Source organism: Hemitrygon akajei, chromosome 9, assembly GCF_048418815.1.
Source record: "Hemitrygon akajei chromosome 9, sHemAka1.3, whole genome shotgun sequence".
In the NCBI taxonomy this organism is placed as follows: Eukaryota; Metazoa; Chordata; class Chondrichthyes; order Myliobatiformes; family Dasyatidae; genus Hemitrygon; species Hemitrygon akajei.
Genome location: NC_133132.1, coordinates 148,454,916 through 148,473,136, shown reverse-complemented (window position 1 = coordinate 148,473,136; position 18,221 = coordinate 148,454,916). Strand labels below are relative to the sequence as shown.

The window sequence follows — 18,221 nt, the reverse complement described above, 5'->3', positions numbered from 1 at the left end:
CAGTCTCCTCAGGAAATAGAGACGGCTCTGACCCTTCTTGTAGACAGCCTTAGTGTTCCTTGACCAGCCCAGTTTATTGTCAATTTGTATCCCCAGGTATTTGTAAGAGGAGAGGAATTAGGTCCACTGCCCAAGTACAAAAGGCAGCAGATGGTCACTACAGTGAAAAAGAACTTTGACCAGCGACCAATTCACGTTTGCCATTGCTTAGCAAGAGCAAATTAAAGGAAGGCAGGAGCAAACACAATGACCATTGCCTGAGTGGACAGAATCAGCATGGTGATCTTGAGGTTTTAGCTCTTTGTGGCTTCAGTCAGTGAAAGCAAAAGAAAAGAAAAGCTCAAGGTTAAGTTATTTTTTTTTTCTCTTCCTTATATCTGCTCAGCTAGGACAGTAGAGATGCCAGGCAGGATAGTGGAATGCTCCTCTTGCGGGACGTGGGAAGGCAGGGAGACCTCCAGTGTCGCTGACAACTACAACTGTGAGAAGTGAATCCAGTCCGCATTAAGCAGTATGACCTGGAACTGGATGAACTCCGGATCGTTCGGGAGGCTGAGGGAGTGATAGATAGGACAGATAGGACATACAGAGGTAGTTAGACACAGGAAGGACACAGGAAACTGAGTGATAGTCAGGAAGGAGAAAGGGGTTAAGGAGCCAGTGCAGAGTACCCCTGTGATCATCCCCCTCAACAACGGGTATATCACTTTGGATACAGTTGGAGGGGATGACCTAACAGATGAAAGTGACAGCAGTTGGGTCTCTGACATTGGGTCTGCCTCTGTGACTCAGAAGGGAAGTGGGGAGAAGAGGCATGCAGTGGTGATAGGGGATTCGTTAGATAGGGGAACAGACAGGAGGTTCTGTGGGTGAGGATGAAGTTCTGGACGGTATGTTCCCTCCCAGGTGCCAGAGTTCGTGATATCTCAGGTCGAGTCCTCAGCATTTTTCAATGTGAAGGTTAACAGCCTGAAGTCGTGGTCCAATGACATGGGTAGGACGAGTGACAATGTTTGGCATAGGGAGTTCAGGGGGTTAGAAGCTAAGTTAAGGGCAGGACCTCCAGGGTTCCAATCTCAGGATTACTACCCGTGCCACATGCTAATGAGGCCAGAATTAGGAAGATTATGCAGTTTAATATGTGGCCAAGGAGTTGGTGTAGGAAGAAGGGCATAAGATTTCTGGATCATTGGGCTCTCTTCCCGGGAAGATGGGGCCGGTATAGTAGGTTTGGTTTGCACCTGAACTGAAGGGGGACTGGGTGGACTAATATACTAGCAGGAAGGTTTCTTAATGCTGCATGGTGCGATTTAAGCTAGAGTTGCAAAAGGGATGGGAACCAGAGTGCCAGAACAGTTAGTGGAGAGGTTGTGGAGGCAGATGTTGGTAAGACCTTAAAGTTAGGAATCGAAAGATTGAGCATGGTGCGACAAGTGTCCTCAGCTACATATGTAAGAAGTATTGTAGGAAAGGTGGATGATAGTGCTGAAGATGAGGTAGCTGGTTTGCAAACAGAGGCAACATGTAGTGAGGAGAGGCTGTTGACAGGGCAAAATTGCTATCAACAGGATGAGTTGCAACATAAAAGGTGAACAAAATCAAAAAGGTTGAATACAGGACTGGAAGTATTTGAATGCGTGCAGTATATAGAACAAGGTCGATGAACTTGCAGCACAGTTGCAGATTGGCAGGTATGATGTTGTAGGCATCACTGAATCGTGGGTGAAAGAAGATCTTAGATGGGAGGTTAATTCTCAAGGATACAGTTTGTATTGAAAGGACAGGCAGGAAGGCAGAGGGGTCGGCGTTGCTCTGTTAGTAAAAAATTAAATCGGTTCATTAGAAAGAGGTGACATAGAGTTGGAAGGTGTTGAATCATTGTGGATAGAAGGATGTTGCCTACAAATTACAGTGGGAGGTAGAAAATGCACGCCAAAAGAGCAATGTTATGATAGTCATGAGGCCTTCAATATGCAGGTAGATTGGGAAAATCACTGGTTACTTCAGGCCAAGAGATCATAACATGATTGAATTTACCCTGACATTTGAAAATCAGATGCATCAGTATCACAGTGGAGTAAAGGCAATTACAGAGCCATGGGAGAGTATTTGGCCAGAATTAATTGGAAAAGAACACTGGCAGGGATGATGACAAAGCAGCAATAGCTGGAATTTGGCCTTGGGTCATCCACCTCTGCTTGAATTTTCTCAGCACACTTGTGTAATCGTTGGTGTGACCACAGTAAATGATGCTTGGTTTATAAAATGTACACTTGTTGTGTTGTGCTCTGAATTTACAATCTTCTAATCTTTTTAACGCAGTCTAGAGATTTTAGAGATGTTCCTGGTCATCCTCACCGATAACAATGATGTCATCTAGGCAATACTGGGTCGCTGAGCATCCTCGCAGCACCTGGTCTATAGCGTTCTGCCAGAGTGTGGGTGCAGATGCTACTCCAGAAATAAGTCTATTATAGTGATAAAGCCCTTTGTGAGTGTTTAAGGTGAGGAAACACTTAGGACTCTTCTTCTATCTCCTTCTGCAGGTAGGCCTCAGCTAAGTCCATGTTGCTGAAGTGTTTCCCTCTCCAACAAGCTCTGTGAAGATATCCTTTATCCTGGGGAGAGGGTATTGATCTAGCGATTTGATGGTGTCCTTAAAATTGCCAATGGTCCCGACAGACCTATTTTTCTCGGCTACTGGCACCACTGGCATTGCCCATTGGCTCCATTCAACCTTGGAAAGAATTCCTCCATCCTCCTCACTAGCTCACTGGCTACTTTATCACAGAAGGTATAAGGAACCGAACGGGCTTTGTAAAACTTGAGTTTGGCATTTTCACTTAATGTCGTTTTACTCTTGATATGCTTGAGTTTTCCAATACTATCCTTGAACACTGCTGTGGCACCATGCAGTACCTTTCTTAATTTGCTTTCAGTGGACTCTGTGCTGGGAATGTTTAATGGAAATGGTGGATGCAATCAATCACAACACCACAATGCTGGCCTTCCTGTTTTAAGCACATATGACTGTGGCTTGTTGGTTGTTGTATTTCACTGTTACAAATGTTATTCCCACTAGAATTATCTTTCCTCCAGGAGAACTTCTTAGCTGAATATCTGCAGGCTTCAGTTCAGTATCTTTGAAATTTTGTTCAAACTCATTTTATGGAACAACTGAAACAGTTGAGCCAGTGTCCAATTCCAGTTTAATTAATTTGCTGTTCACTTCTGTTGTAAGCCATATTGCTTGTCTGTGGTTAGATTTTGTGTTGTAAATCTCTGGGCTAATAAGTCCTGTGTCACTCTTTTCATTATCAGGTTTTACATCAACAGCATGCAGATTAGTTCTTTTTTTGAAAACAAAACTTGACTTTTTGTCTTTTCCTCTATCCTGCGTGGTCCATTTATTTTTTCAACCTGACATGCCATTTGTATGTGTCCTACCTTGTTGCATTTTCTGCAAATTTTGCCATTAAACTTGGCTTGGTCTGGTGTATGTGAACCCCTACCACAACTGTAACACAATTTGTTCCGCCAAGCCAGTTTCTGTTTAGACGTTGCAATTTTGTTCTGGTTCACTTTCATTCCTGACCGCAACTGAATCACATCTCTGCTGTTTCCATTGATACAGAAATTTCACATGCTCTTTTGAATGTGAGTTGTGCCTCAGTTAGGAACCATATTTGAATGCTTTCTTGTAAGATTTCACAAATTAAATGATTTCTCTGTGCATCATTAAGCCCATTACTGAACTGACAATGCTCGGACAATTTCTTCAGTTCAGCCATACACTCTGAAGTAGACTCCCCTTTGAGCATTCTGCAATCACCAATGGTTTCAGTTCTAAATGTTCATGCATTACATTATTTTTGCAATATCAGCAAAGCTCATTTCAGTTACCAAACGAAGCTTTGAGCCAATCCTTTTATTTTGACCATGCCTGGAGGACTGGCATGTAGCTTTTCCAACACTTTAGCTCTCAGCTTGGATGGTACAACAACTCTCAAACTCCACATAAGGCAAGCTCCATCAAAGGCAAGTTCTTCCTGAGATAAGAATAGGGGTATTGGAATTTCTGCTGCACATTCCAGCCTTTTTGGGTTGCCACATAGACCTGAGACAGTGCGGGCTCTTTTCTGGTTTACCTCTGGATCATCTCTGCTGTAATAAGGAGAATTTTGATTTGCTTTAGGGAGAATACATCAAGAGGAGTGTCCCCTTTTGTGAATTTTTCAGGTTTTTCATTTTCCAAGGATAAATGGAACATCCCATCATCACTTCAATGATCAGTTATCCTCTTGAATTCAGTTGTATAATTGTGTCTTTCAAGAATCAGAGCCCATCTCTGCATTTGTTAGTGAAACACCTTTCAGTGGATTGAAAATGGACACTAGTGGTTGATGATCAGTAATAAGGGTAAATTCTCTCCCATACAAGTACTGGTTGAAACATTTTACAACCCAAACCAGACTCAAGGCCTCCCTGTCAATCTGTGTAATTTTTCTCTGCAGTGGTAAGGGAACATGACGCAAAGGCTATGGGTCGTCCATTTCCATCACTCAAGACACGTGCATCACTGCACCTGTACCATAAAGTGAGGTGTCATTGTGAAGCTTCACTGGATGATGTGGATCATGACATGTGTATATAGTGTCAGATGTCACAACTTCCTTTACCTTCTTGAAAGCCATTTCACACTGCTTTGTCCGTTGCCATTCCTTCCTGGTCTGTGGTAATGTGTTCACAGGTTTGGCAGGAACCTGTTATACTAATTGACAAATCCTGAAAAGGACCACAGTTGTGGCATGTCCATTGACCTTGTGGCATCCATCACGGCTTGAATTTTCTCAGCACACTTGTGTAATCTTTGTGGGTTAGTGGTGTGACCACAGTAGGTGATGTTTAGTTTCTTAATCATCATCTGACCTTTTTAACACTGCCTTGAGATTTTGTTGTCATCCTCACCGGTAACAATGATGTCATCCAGGTAATGCTGAGTGCCTGGGAAGCCTTAGCTTTCTGCCAGAGTGCGGGTGCAGATAATATTCACTCAATAAGCCTATTATAGTGATGAAGCCCTTTGTGTTTGTGGTGGGAAACACTTTGGATACTTCTTCTGTTTCTATCTGTAGGTAGGGCTTAGCTAAGTCCACTTCACTGAAGTATTTTCCTCTAGAAGGGTTTGCAAAGATATCCTCTATCTTGGGCAGATGGCATTGATCTGCTTTCAGTATAGGTTGATAGTGACCTTAAAATCACCAAAGATCCTGAAAGACCCATTCGTTTTGGCTGCTGGGACCACTGGTGTTACCCATGGGCTCCACTCAAACTTGAAAACAATTCCTTTAGCCTCCACTTTATCACTGGATGGTATAAGAAACCGGATGGGTTTTGTAAAACTTGGGTGTGGCATTTTCATTTAACACTATTTTACCTTTCATATATTGATGAGTTTTCCAATTCCATCCATGAACACTCTTGTGGCATCATCCAGTATCTTTCTTAATTTGCTTTCCGTTGATTCTATTGCAAGGGATATGGCATGCAAATGGTGGATGTATCTTCAATCACATGGTAGTTATCTCAGCCACTCATGACCCCCAGTGTTGGCCCTCCTTGATTTACCACATACAATCCCAACGTGGTTGGTTGGTTGCTGTATTTCCTGGTTATGAATGTTGTTACCACAGGAGTTATCTTTTCTCCAGTATAAGTTCTTATTTGGATATCTGCAGCCTTCCGTTCAGTATCTTTGAAATGCCCTTACAACTCATTTTATGGACTGACGGAAACAGCCAAGCCAGTGTCTAATTCCATTTTAATTAATTTGCCATTCACTTCTGGTGCAAGCCATATTGCTTGTCTATTCTTAGGTTTCAGATTGTAAATCTCAAGGCTATCCACTCCTGTGTCACTCTCATCATTGTCAGGTTTTTCATCACCATCATGCAGATTAGTGCTCGTTTTGAGACTGAAACTTGTCTTTATCTCTTTTCTCTTCTCTGTGCAGTCCATTTATTTTGTTTGCCAACGTGCTGTTTGTGTTGTCTGACTTTGCTTGCATTTTCTGCAGGTTTCACCTTTAAATCTGCACTGGTCTGCTGTATGTGTGCCCCTGCCACAACGTACCACAGTTTATTTGGCCAGGCAGATTCCTGTTTAGATATTGCAATTTTGTTTACACTCAATTTTATTCCAATCTCTCTGTCTGTTGTTTCCATTGACACAGTAATTTCAACTGCTCTTTTAAATATGAGTTGTGCTTCAGTTAGGAATTGTTTTTGAATGCTTTCTTGTAAGATTCCACAACTAAATGATCTTTCAGTGTATTATTAAGTCCATCCCTGAACTGACAATGCTCACAGAATCTCTTCAGCTCAGCCATTTATGCTGAAATAGACTTCCCATCCTTATGATTCCGTTTACAAAACCTAAAGCATTTTGCAATCAACAATGGTTTTGGTTCTCAATGTTCCTGCATTTCTTTCATGATATCAGCAAAGCACATTTTGGCTGGTTTGGTTGGAGCAATCTAACTTCTCAGCAAAATTTATGCTTCTCCACCCAATGCACTCAGCAAAAGTGGCACTTGCTTTTCATTGGCTGTTTCATTTGCTTTAAAATACTGCTTAATTAACTCGGTAAACAAAATTGAGTTATCTCTTGTGCAATCAAACATGTCTATCTTTCCTTTGTAGCCAGCCATTTTGCTTTATTATTATTATTATTATTATTATTATTACTATCATCATCATCATCATCATCATCATCATCAGGTACACTGCTTATGAACCCATGAATTTCATCTGTCTTCTGATTTTTAAAAAAAATTTGACTATCTCCTTTTCCAAAGAGATATGTGTTGTGCTTTTTAAAAACTCAACCATCTCTCTCTCTCCTCTTGTGAAGAGAGAAAACATGCTACACTTCAACAAGTTGGTAGTCGTCTTGGGTTAATTTTAAAACTTAACCCGTCACCACGATTATGTTTTGGGATAAGGATCCTTACCTTGCACATGTTTTTTCACATCAGCTAGGGCCGTTAATGAGAAAAGCAGAGCCCTTTTAATGGGAGTGCAGCCTCAAGGAATGTAGTGGAGACTAGCACTGAGAATGCTGAAAACAATTGTTTATGTGTCTGGAGCTGCTGTGCCTTCCAAAATGTCTCCCTTGTTCTGTAGTCCATCCCCTGCAATTCGCTGATCTTATGGACATGGCCCTTCCTCACACTGCAAAGAAGGATGGGGAGGGGGAGAAAGAGGTGTATGACTACAAGGACCAACATCTCTATTACTGTAATTCCCAATTTTCACCTACAGCTGATCTGCTGAGATAGGTTGTTCAGCGCTGACCAACAGTGCAGTTCAGTGTCCTTTAATGTTTTATTGTATTATGAATACTGTACAAAGATTAGTAATCTGTTCTCTTTAACTTGCCCCTTTTAACCTTAAACATTATTCACATGCACAATTCTCTTTAAATTTCTTTGATTCATACTTTGCACCTGAGTAATCACTCAGAAAAATCTATTCCTATCAGATCAGGTGATCAAATTTTACACAGTTCCCTTTTAATTTGCCAGGATTTGGCCCCAAAATGAACCCATTTGTACATGAAACACAGGAACTGGTGAGTTTCCGTGGATCATGAAAAGAGGGCATGTCAGCCTTTGGGTCTAGGCCAAGTCACAGAGCAATCCTACTCCTCCACTAATTCTCCCTGTAACCAGTTTATTCCCCACATTCCCATTAACTCCAGTATGATGCCACTCACCTATACGTTAGGGCTGCTAGCTTTTCTATCCACTTGTCTTTGGGACAGGAGGATGAAGCCGAAGCACCAAGTGAGAGTGGTGAGAAGATGGGCCCAGACGTCAGGACTGAACCCAAGCTGTTGGCACTAGGGCTGCCCCTCCAGCTGATCATTATGATCCAATTTTGATCTCAACACCATTTCCCCATTCTTTCTCCCTATACCCCCCAAGACCTCTTTTATTTTAAATGCCTACCAGGTTTTCCTTCAATGAGCCCACTTCTGGGGTAGAGAATTCCAAAGGTGCATGACCCTGCTTGTCTCCCTCTTAAATGGGTACCACCCTCCCCCTCATTCTGAACGTATCCCTAATTTTAATCCCGTCTCTTTTATCGCATCTGTAAATTGGTTGATTAAGTGAATTAGCCCATTGTTATCTCAAGAAAATAATTCTATTTGATAACTGACCAAAAAAATTAATTCCTACTCTAATTTTCTACTCTAATTAGGGTGTATATGTGATGGCTTGGAGCTATAAGAGGATTTCAGCATTACTCCTTACTGAGTTGTCACACGTGTTGGACTTCTTGATCATTAATTAACCTTCTTAATTTATTCATACATCAGCTGAAATTTCATAATCTGTCAATTATATTAAATGGTCATTAAGAATGCAATCAGGTACATATCCCTCCTCTGGCTACTCAAATGTTGTTTTTGTTCCACTCACTGTGCACAAAAGATTAGTGGAATACATTGCACTGCAATGCCCTTTAATGCCAGTTTATTTTGAATTAAACACATACTACAGGCTCTGCTATCAAATGGAGCAAATATACTGAAATGTTCTTATTGTCTTCCTGTTATCTATCACCGTTACTTGTAAGTAAGAGTCAAGTCTGACAGCGAGTATGCATGATATGCCTGTTATGGTTGAATGGTTGTCAGTATGTGTGTTGACATGAAATATAGATGTGATACTTGCGTCGTTACTGAGTGTGTAAATGATGGAAATTATGCTGTTTGAAGGATTGAAAAGAATTGAAGAAAGGTTAAGAATAATGGTCCGGATGGCATTGTAAATCAAATGTGCGTTCCTTGAAAGTTGGTGTCAAAACACTAATCTTCTTGCATTGAAGCAGCTTTTTTGGAGTACCAGTTTATCTCTGCTACTGTTGCCAGGACCTGCACCTTTAATTGAAGACCCTCAGTCTCTCCCACCAACACTGCGTATTTTGACCCAGAACGTCGACAGTTCCTTTCCTCCCACAGATGCTGTTGACCCACTGAGTTCTTCCAGATGTTTGTTGTTCCAGATTCTAGTATTCACAGTCTCTTGTGTCAACACCAGCAGACAATGGACACCCTTCTTTCTTTCCATCTCTCTCACTAAGTTACAGTGAGTATCATGCATACTCACTGTCAAATTTGCCTCTTACAAATGAAGGTAGTGTATAATAGGAAATTACAGGAAAAGAATTAGAACATTAGTATGTTTGCTTAGAAGTGTCTGAAATTTTCGTGCTTATCAGCTTGCATATTCTGTAATACAGTTTGCGAGTGTCTTTAACTCTGGATTGGAGAGCATGCTTTATGAGAATAGGTTGAGTGAACTTGGCCTTTTCTACTTGGAGTGATAGATGAGAGGTGACCTGATACCTGATGGAGGTGTATAAGATGATGAGGGGCATTGATCGTGTGGATAGCCAGAGGCTTTTTCCCAGGGCTGAAATGGCTAACACGAGGGGGGCATAGTTTGAAGATGCTTGGAAGTAGGTACAGGGGGATGTCAGGGGTAAGTTTTTCACACACAGAGTGGTGGGTGCGTGGAATGCACTGCCAGTGACAGTGGTAGCGACAGATATAATAGGGTCTTATAAGCGACTCTTAGATAGGACATGGAGCTTAGTAAAATAGAGGGCTATGCGGTAGGGAAATTCTAGGCAGCTTCTAGAGTAGGTTACATGGTCAGCACAACATTTCTATGTTTCTACGTAATGCATTCTCTTAAAAACACATTTAACTGAGGTAACTAAAATCATTTACCAGGTATATTATTTAAAACAAGGAACAGCAAACCGTTTATCTTTGCTTGCTTTATTGAATTTTGGTGACCCTGTTCAAATGGTGGCTTTGTGGTCTGTGTCTATGTTCCCTCTGAGTTGTGGTGCTAACACAGAGCATAGAACATTGTAGCACAGTACAGGTCCTTTGGCCCACAATGTTGTGCCAGCCTTTAACCTAATCTAACATCAATCCAACCCTTCCAGCCGAAAGAATAATACAGCACAGTACAGGGTCTTTACCCACGACGTCGTGTTGAAGATACTCTGATATTTCCAGTTGTCTCATTGTTCTAGAAACCTGTTCTTCAAAGTTATGATATTCTCAGTTGCATTCTAAGCTTTGCAGTTGACATTTCAAATGCTAGTCCATGGTCCTCACTGAGGGTAATGATGGTGCAAATAATGCATAGTAGATTAGGTTATTACCTTGAATCAAAATATTGCAGTTTAAATCCACACCTTTGGAATTGAGGAAATATAGTGGTTTATCTGATATTCAGATGAGACTCAAACTTATCTGCACAGTTGGTAATGAACGTAGAGGAAAACCAAAATGAAGAATAGGTTAGTTAGCTTTTGATGTGGAGATAAATAAAGGAGGCTGGGACTCACAGACTCATCCGGCTGGTTTAAGGCTGCAGCTCATGAGGAGGTGAAGTATCAATTTGGACTGCTGTGGCCCAACAACCCATTTCTGATGTGTATGCATTTACTTGGCATTTCTATGTAATTTTAAGAAGAATTTTCTGACATTCCATCCAAAAACAACAGCATTGTATACTGTTTATTATTGCTTTTCTTTTTAGACATTGTCATTTTCCTTTGCTCCACCACTGCCTGTAAGGAGTTTGTACATTCCTCTTGTGTTTGCATGGGTTTCCTCCGGGTGCTCCGGTTTCCTCCCACAGTCCAAGACGTACTGGTTGGTAGGTTAATTGGTCATTGGAAATTGTTCTCTGTGTAGTCCTGGATTAAATCAGGGGATTGCTTGGCAGCATGGCTTGAAGCCTGGAAGGGACTACTCCACATTGTATCGCAATAAAATAAAATTAACAACACCTGTTTTGTGTTGAATGGTGATACTGAAATAGAATTCAGCTGTGGGCCAGATTACAACAATCAATTGACGTCACTACTCTCTTACAGTCGACTGCACACTTTATGCCCAAAAATGTACTTGAAGAATAGCATAGAGTAGGAAATTTTGGGGTATGAATTAAAGGAAATCAGGTAAGTGGCTTCAAAATTATGTCCCAGTTTGTTCAAGTTTATTCATAGGATAGTTTAGAAAATGTCTTACTTTTAAACAGTAAGTTCTGAATATATGAAAGTGATGTTCTTGTTACTAAGCATAATTCTTTTTTATTCTTTTTCAAAGGACTTGTATCAATTTTTGGAAATGGTTATGTGATTTATATGACAATCAAACAGAAGAATAAGCTAAAACCTGCTGAACTGATGACAGTAAATCTAGCGATTTTTGATTTTGGCATGGCAGGTAAACTATTTTCTTTGAATTATAGCCTTTTTAGGATTGAAATAAATTGCAGACTGAGGAAAAGAAAGTATTTTTGAATTGGCATTTTAAATATCTAAACACAGACTATATTTCCACACAATGCACAATGATTATTAGGCATGGAAAGGCCATACTAAGGTACTGCTGTTCCACCCTGTATAGCAAATGGCTCATTCCTTGCTGAAGCCCCTGGATACTTGAACGACTAAAGTTCCCCAAGAGTGAAAGCCTTTGGCAGGACTGGGGAAAATGTTTCTCTCTTCCCTCCCCCCACCTTTTAAATCTACTCCTCAGCATTTTTCCTCCAGTCTTGCAGAAGGATTTCGGCCCGAAACTTCGACTACTAATTTCCATAGACGCTGCCTGGCCTGCTGATTGAAGTCAGCATGCTTTCCTTAAGGGAAAAACTAGCCTGACAAACCTGTTGGAATTCTTTGAGGAGATTCCAGGTACGATAGATAAAGTGGATGCAGTGGATACATGTGGATTTTCAGAAGGCCTTTGATACAGTGCCGCATATGAAGCTGCTTACCAAGTTAAGATCCCATGGTATTACAGGAATGTTAATGGCATGGTTAGACATTGACTGATTGGTAGGAAGCAGCAAGTAGAAGTAAAAGCACCCTTTTCTGGTTGGCTGCCGGTGATAGTGGTTTTCTGTAGGGGTTGGTGTTGGGACCACTTCTTTTTATGCTGTATATCAATGATTTAGATAATAGAATATATGGCTTTGTTGCCAAGTTTGCAGATGATACGAAGATTGGTCAAGGGGTAGGTTGTGTTGAGGAAACAGGTGAGCTGCGGAAGGACTTAGACAGATTAGAAGATTGGGCAAGAAAGTGGCAAATTAAAAACAATGTTGGAAAATGGATAGTCATGCACTTTGGTAGAAGAAATAAATGTGCATACTATTTTCTAAATGGGAAGAAAATCCAAAAATCTGAGATGCAAAGGGAATTGGGAGTCCTTGTGCAGAACAACCTAAAGGTTAACTGGCAGGTAGAGTCGGTCTTGAGGAAGTCAAATGCAATGCTAACATTTATTTCAAGAGGTCTGGAATACAAGAGCAGGAATGTGATGCTGAGGCTTTATAAGGCACTGGTGATGCCTCACCTTGAGTATTGTGAACAGTTCTGTGCTCCTCATCTAAGAAAATGTGCTGGCATTGGAGAGGCTTCAGAGGTGGGAATGAAGGAGTTATCATAAGAGGAACGTTTGATAGTTCTGAGTCTGTATACACTGGAATTTAAAAAGATGAGGGAGGGATCATCTGAATATTGAAAAGCCTAGATATGGTAGATGTGGAAAGTATGTTTACCATGGTGGGGAGTCAAGGACAAGAGGGCACAGCCACAGGATAGAGGGGTGTCCATTTAAAACAGAGATGCAGGGACATTTCTTTAGTCAGAGGGTGGTGAAGTTGTGGAATTTGTTGTCATGTGCAGCTGTGGAAGTTATGTGATTGGGTGTATTTAAGGCGGAGTATGCTAGGTTCTTGATTGGACACAGCATCAAAGGTTATGGGGAGAAGGCTGGGGAGTGGGGCTGAGGAGGGGTTAAAAAAAAGGATCTGCCATGATTGAATGTCGGAGCAGACTCGATGTGCCAAATGGCCTAATTGTGCTCCTAGGTCTTATGGTCTTATCACACAACACCCAATCCAGAATAGCTGATCCCCTAAAGAGCCATCTTGTAGGCATTCTAGAAATGTCCCCTCTTGGCATCTAACAGCAACCTAATATTTGGAATCCACCTACATAATAAAATTCCCCATAACTATTGTAACTTTGCCCTTTTGGCATGTATTTTCTATTTCCCATTGTAATTTGTTGACTACATCCTTGCTATTGTTTGGGGGTCTGTCTACAACTCCCATCAGTGTATTTTTGCCCTTGCAGTTCCTAAGTTCTATCCACAATGATTCAATACCTTCTGACCATGTGTCACCTCTTTTGAATTATTTGATTTCATTTTTTACCAACAGAACAACGCCACCCCTTCTGTCTTCCTACCTGTCATTTTAATACAGTCTGTATCCTTAGACATTAAGCTCTCAGCTATAATCTTCTCTCAGCCATGATTCAATGATGCCTAAAACATCATACCTGCCAATCTGCAACCGTGCTACAAGATCATCTTCCTTGTTCTGCATTCTGCACACATTCAAATGCAACACCTTCAGTACTGCATTCACACTTTTCAATTTTCTCTGCCTTTTACGTTGCAACTCATCCTGTTGACTGCAATTTTGCCCTATCAACAGCTTCTCTTCACTATGCATTGCCTGTTTGTGAACCAGCTGCCTCATCTTCAGCATTATCACTCTGGTTCTTGTCCGCCTGCAAATTAATTTAAGCTCTTCTGAACGACTCTAGTCAACCTGCTTGCAAAGATGATGGGTCCTCCCTGGTTTAGGTGTAACCCGTCCCTTTTGTATAGGTCGTACTTTCCCCAGAAGAGATCCCAATGATCCATGAATCTGAACCCCGCCCCCTGCACCAGTTCCTCAGCCACGCATTCACCTGCCAAATCATCCGATTCCTACCCACACTGCTACGTGGCACAGGCAGCAATCCAGAGATTACTACCATGTAGGTCCTTTTCCTCAGCTTTCTACCTAGCTCCCTAAACTCTTTCATCAGGACCTCCTCACCTTGTCCAGCTATGTCATTGGTGCCAGTACGCATCAAGTTTTCTGCATCACCCTCACCTCTGAGGATGGCCTGGACTTGATCTGTGACCTCCCTGATCCTGACACCAGAGAGGCAACTACCATCCGGATATCTGTATCGTCCACAGGACCTCATTCTGTTCCTCTGACTAGGGAATCTCCTATCAATTCTACAGTCCTCTTCACCTCTCTGATCTCCTGAGCCTCCTAGGCCTTGGGCAGTACCAAGCTAATGATTCTGAGATAATATTTCATCTGGAGTCTCTCAGTTGAGTAAGGATGCAGAGTGTTGTGTTAGACATAACACTCAAAAACTAACTCAGTGAATCTACTTCTGCCTCAAGGATCCCTTCCATATTAGCAGTTTCTTAAACAAGGGGGTTCCTCCTGCCAATAGCTGAACTAGTTTATGGTAGGACATTGGTTTGATCTGCGATATGTGTTGTGCATCCGTACTGTTGAAGGAAACCAATTTACTGCTTTAGTTCCAAGAGATGTGAGGGAGCTGAAAGTTATAACGCAGTTGTGTACTGCTATCTACTGGTGAAATTTGGAAGCTTACTGCATTCACATTTGTATTCCCACTTAAAGAAGAGATTTGGAAAGTTATTGGGACATCATCTGATGCTACAGGTTTTATATGTAATAAAAATGCCTTCAAGCATTTTATACAGCGAACCCGCTTGACAGCAAGAGCAGTAAAATTGCTGGGTGAAGGAAATCCTTTGCCACAAGTGTGTGCCACATGGATTCTGCCAGAAGTTATTTAACTATTCATGAAGGGTTTCTTTGATACTTGCAATTCAATGAATTGCATTAATCTGAAATCTTTAAACGGAATTAAAATTTAACTGGAAGCCACATGGAGACAGGGCTTGTTCTTAAAATTTAGCTCATGTTGCCCAATCTATCTTCTGCAACAAAGACAAAATTCAATTATGCAGTAGTAAACTTCCCTGATTTTTTCAATATCTGAAATATTCTTTCTTTCCCCTCCAGGATCTGGTTATCCCTTTGAAAGCCAGCATTCATTCATGACTTACTAACCCTATTAATTATCATGTATGGGCCAGAGGGCATGAAAATAATATATTACAGTAGATGAGGTTTTATAATCTAGTTGTTTCATGGTTAGCATTTCTAATGATGTAATTTTTAAATAATATTTCAGAATTTTAACTGAATTTCAATTCTATAGCTGTCATGTTGGAATTGGAACTTCAGTCTTCTGCATTGTTAGTAGTAGTTCAGGCCACTAGACTACCAGTACAGTTATTTAACTCCATACACCACCAACTCCCTCATGGTCTAACAATAGTGTTCTTATAAGCCATTTTCATTATGTGGACACATTTGACAAAAATGTGGACATATTTGATTTCAATATATTTATAAGAATTTTTTTTCAGTACCTTAGTGTATTCCCCCAGTGAATACTCAGATGAATCTCTCTTATAACAGCAGACTATTTGTTATAGGAGCAGAGTTAGGCCATTTGGCCCATTGAGCCTGCTTCACCGTTTCATCATGGCTGATCCATTTCCCTCTCAGCCCCAATCTCCTGCCTTCTCCCCACATCCCTTCATGCCCTGACCATTCAAGATTCTATCAAGCTCTGCCTTAGATGTACCCAATTACTTTACCTCCACAGCCGCCTGTGACAACAAGTTCCACAAATTCACCACTCTCTGGCTAAAGAAATTTCTTTTCATCTCCGTTCTAAAAGGACCTTCCTGTATTCTGAGACTGGGTCATCAGATCCTAGACTCTACCACCATAGGAAATATCCACTCAGTATCTACCCTATCGAGGCCTTTCAACATTCAATAGGTTTCAATTGGGCCATCTTCATTCTTCTGAATTCTGGTAAATACGGGTCCGGATCCATTAAATGCTCTTCACGTGACATTTAACTATCTTAATGCTTTTTGCAGAATTGATGGTTTCAGGAGTAGAACTAAGTCAAAACTAGATGAACCGATATCGTTCATTCTTTTCTCTAATGGTCATTCAACAGTTCTTGTTTTTAAAATGTACTCATTTACATTAATATACAATAATTGCATAAATTTTCCTTCTGTTCCTGACAGCTGATCAAAGATGTTATCTTTGCTCAAAATGCTATGACTGCAGAGGTCATTCTTACTAATTACAATGACCAAAATTTAATATGAAAATACTACAAAAACCGAGTTACACTTTGCACAAGTTTTCTGTAATAAGTTGTGAATATCAGATGTGTTTAAAGTTCAGCATGTTTTCCCATACATGTTAGATTTGATAAAAATTGTTCAAGGTAAATGCCATCCACTGAATAATTTGGTCTTACCGATGTGAAATCAGTATTGGTGTGAAACAGTTTAGTCAAACACCTTTTTTCCTTTCTAGAGCAAACACGAGGAAATCTGCAGATGCTGGAAATTCAAACAACAACTCACACAAAATGCTAGAAGAACACAGCAGGCCAGGCAGCATCTATAGGGAGAAGCGCTGTCGACGTTTCGGGCTGAGACCCTTCGTCAGGACTAACTGAAACGAAAGGTAGTAAGAGATTTGAAAGTAGTGGAGGGAGGGGGAAATGCGAAATGATAGGAGAAGACCGGAGGGGGTGGGATGAAGCTAAGAGCTGGAAAGCTGATTGGCGAAAGTGATACAGAGCTGGAGAAGGGAAAGGATCATGGGACGGGAGGCCTCAGGAGAAAGAAAGGGGGGAGGAGCACTAGAGGGAGATGGAGAACACGCAAACAACCTGATGGCATGAACATTGACTTCTCTAACTTCCGTTAATGCCCCTCCTCCCCTTCTTACCCCATCCCTGACATATTTAGTTGTTTGCCTGTTCTCCATCTCCCTCTGGTGCTCCCCCCTCCCCCCTTTCTTTCTCCTGAGGCCTCCCGTCCCATGATCCTTTCCCTTCTCCAGCTCTGTATCACTTTCGCCAATCACCTTTCCAGCTCTTAGCTTCATCCCACCCCCTCCGGTCTTCTCCTATCATTTTGCATTTCCCCCTCCCACCACTACTTTCAAATCTCTTACTATCTTTCCTTTCGGTTAGTCCTGACGAAGGGTCTCGGCCCGAAACGTCAACAGCGCTTCTCCCTATAGATGCTGCCTGGCCTGCTGTGTTCTACCAGCATTTTGTGTCTGTTGTTTTTTTCTTTCTATTTGTTTTTTACAATATTCTCATCAGTGTCACATTGGGAATATAGACAAAAGCTAGCAGATTATACTGCAAGTATAAGTATTGGAAATCCTCAGTAAGTAGGTGGAAAAAAAATTTTAAGGTTGAAAATAAAATACTTTACAGTCTATTTTTCAAGACTTGGGAAAGGAATTTCATAATGACAAAGACTTTACAAAGGTGTTCAGTTACTTTTCTGTCCAAAAGCAACAATTAATGCTATATATGTGTCTTTACTTAATCATGCATATTTGTTTTTTTAGTCGGAGGAAAACCATTCCTGATCATCTCTTGTTTTTCTCATCGATGGATCTTTGGTTGGATTGGCTGCCGTTGGCATGGGTGGTCAGGGTTTTTCTTTGGATGTGGCAGTCTAATTACAATAACTGTTGTAAGTCTGGACAGATATCTGAAAATTTGTCATTTACGGTATGGTAAGTGCCATACAAATTTAGATTTGTGCAAATTTAGTTTTCTGCAGCAGCCTCTGCAACAGCTATTGATAAGTTTAAAACTTTTGTTTTTCAGGTGTTTGGTTTCAGAGACGTCACGCCTTTGTGTGTTTGGGTTTCATCTGGCTCTATGCTGTATTTTGGGCCACTATACCCCTTGTTGGATGGGGAGAATATGTTCCTGAGCCTTTTGGTACATCATGCACTCTGAACTGGTGGCTTGCACAGGCCTCTGTGAATGGACAGGTCTTCATACTGAGCATACTGTTTTTCTGTCTCGTGATTCCAACAGCCATAATAGTATTTTCCTATGTAAAGATCATAAGCAAAGTGAAATCATCTGCCAAAGAGGTTGCACATTTTGATTCAAGAGTTCAAGGAAACCACCTACTGGAAATTAAACTTACAAAGGTAACTCTGTATTTTTAAAAATTAATTATCTATCATCTATGTTCAAGATCAAACAAAAAATTTACCCCATCTCGTGCTGCAACATGAGGCTGCTGAGCGAGATAAGAGCCCATGGAATTACAGGGAAGTTACTAGCGTGGGTGGAACATTGGCTGGTCGGCAGAAA

The 18,221-nt window shown here is 41.1% G+C and overlaps 1 protein-coding gene across 1 annotated transcript in view; it reads left to right on the top strand.

The window, feature by feature from the left end:
• opn5 (opsin 5) overlaps positions 1-18,221 on the top strand; it is a 79,787-nt gene that overhangs the window by 31,112 nt on the left and 30,454 nt on the right. Inside the window, exons 3-5 of the mRNA XM_073057254.1 lie at positions 11,200-11,319; positions 17,456-17,626; positions 17,721-18,055. Of these exons, the coding sequence (XP_072913355.1) occupies positions 11,200-11,319; positions 17,456-17,626; positions 17,721-18,055 (626 nt within the window). The remainder of the gene's footprint in view (positions 1-11,199; positions 11,320-17,455; positions 17,627-17,720; positions 18,056-18,221) is intronic.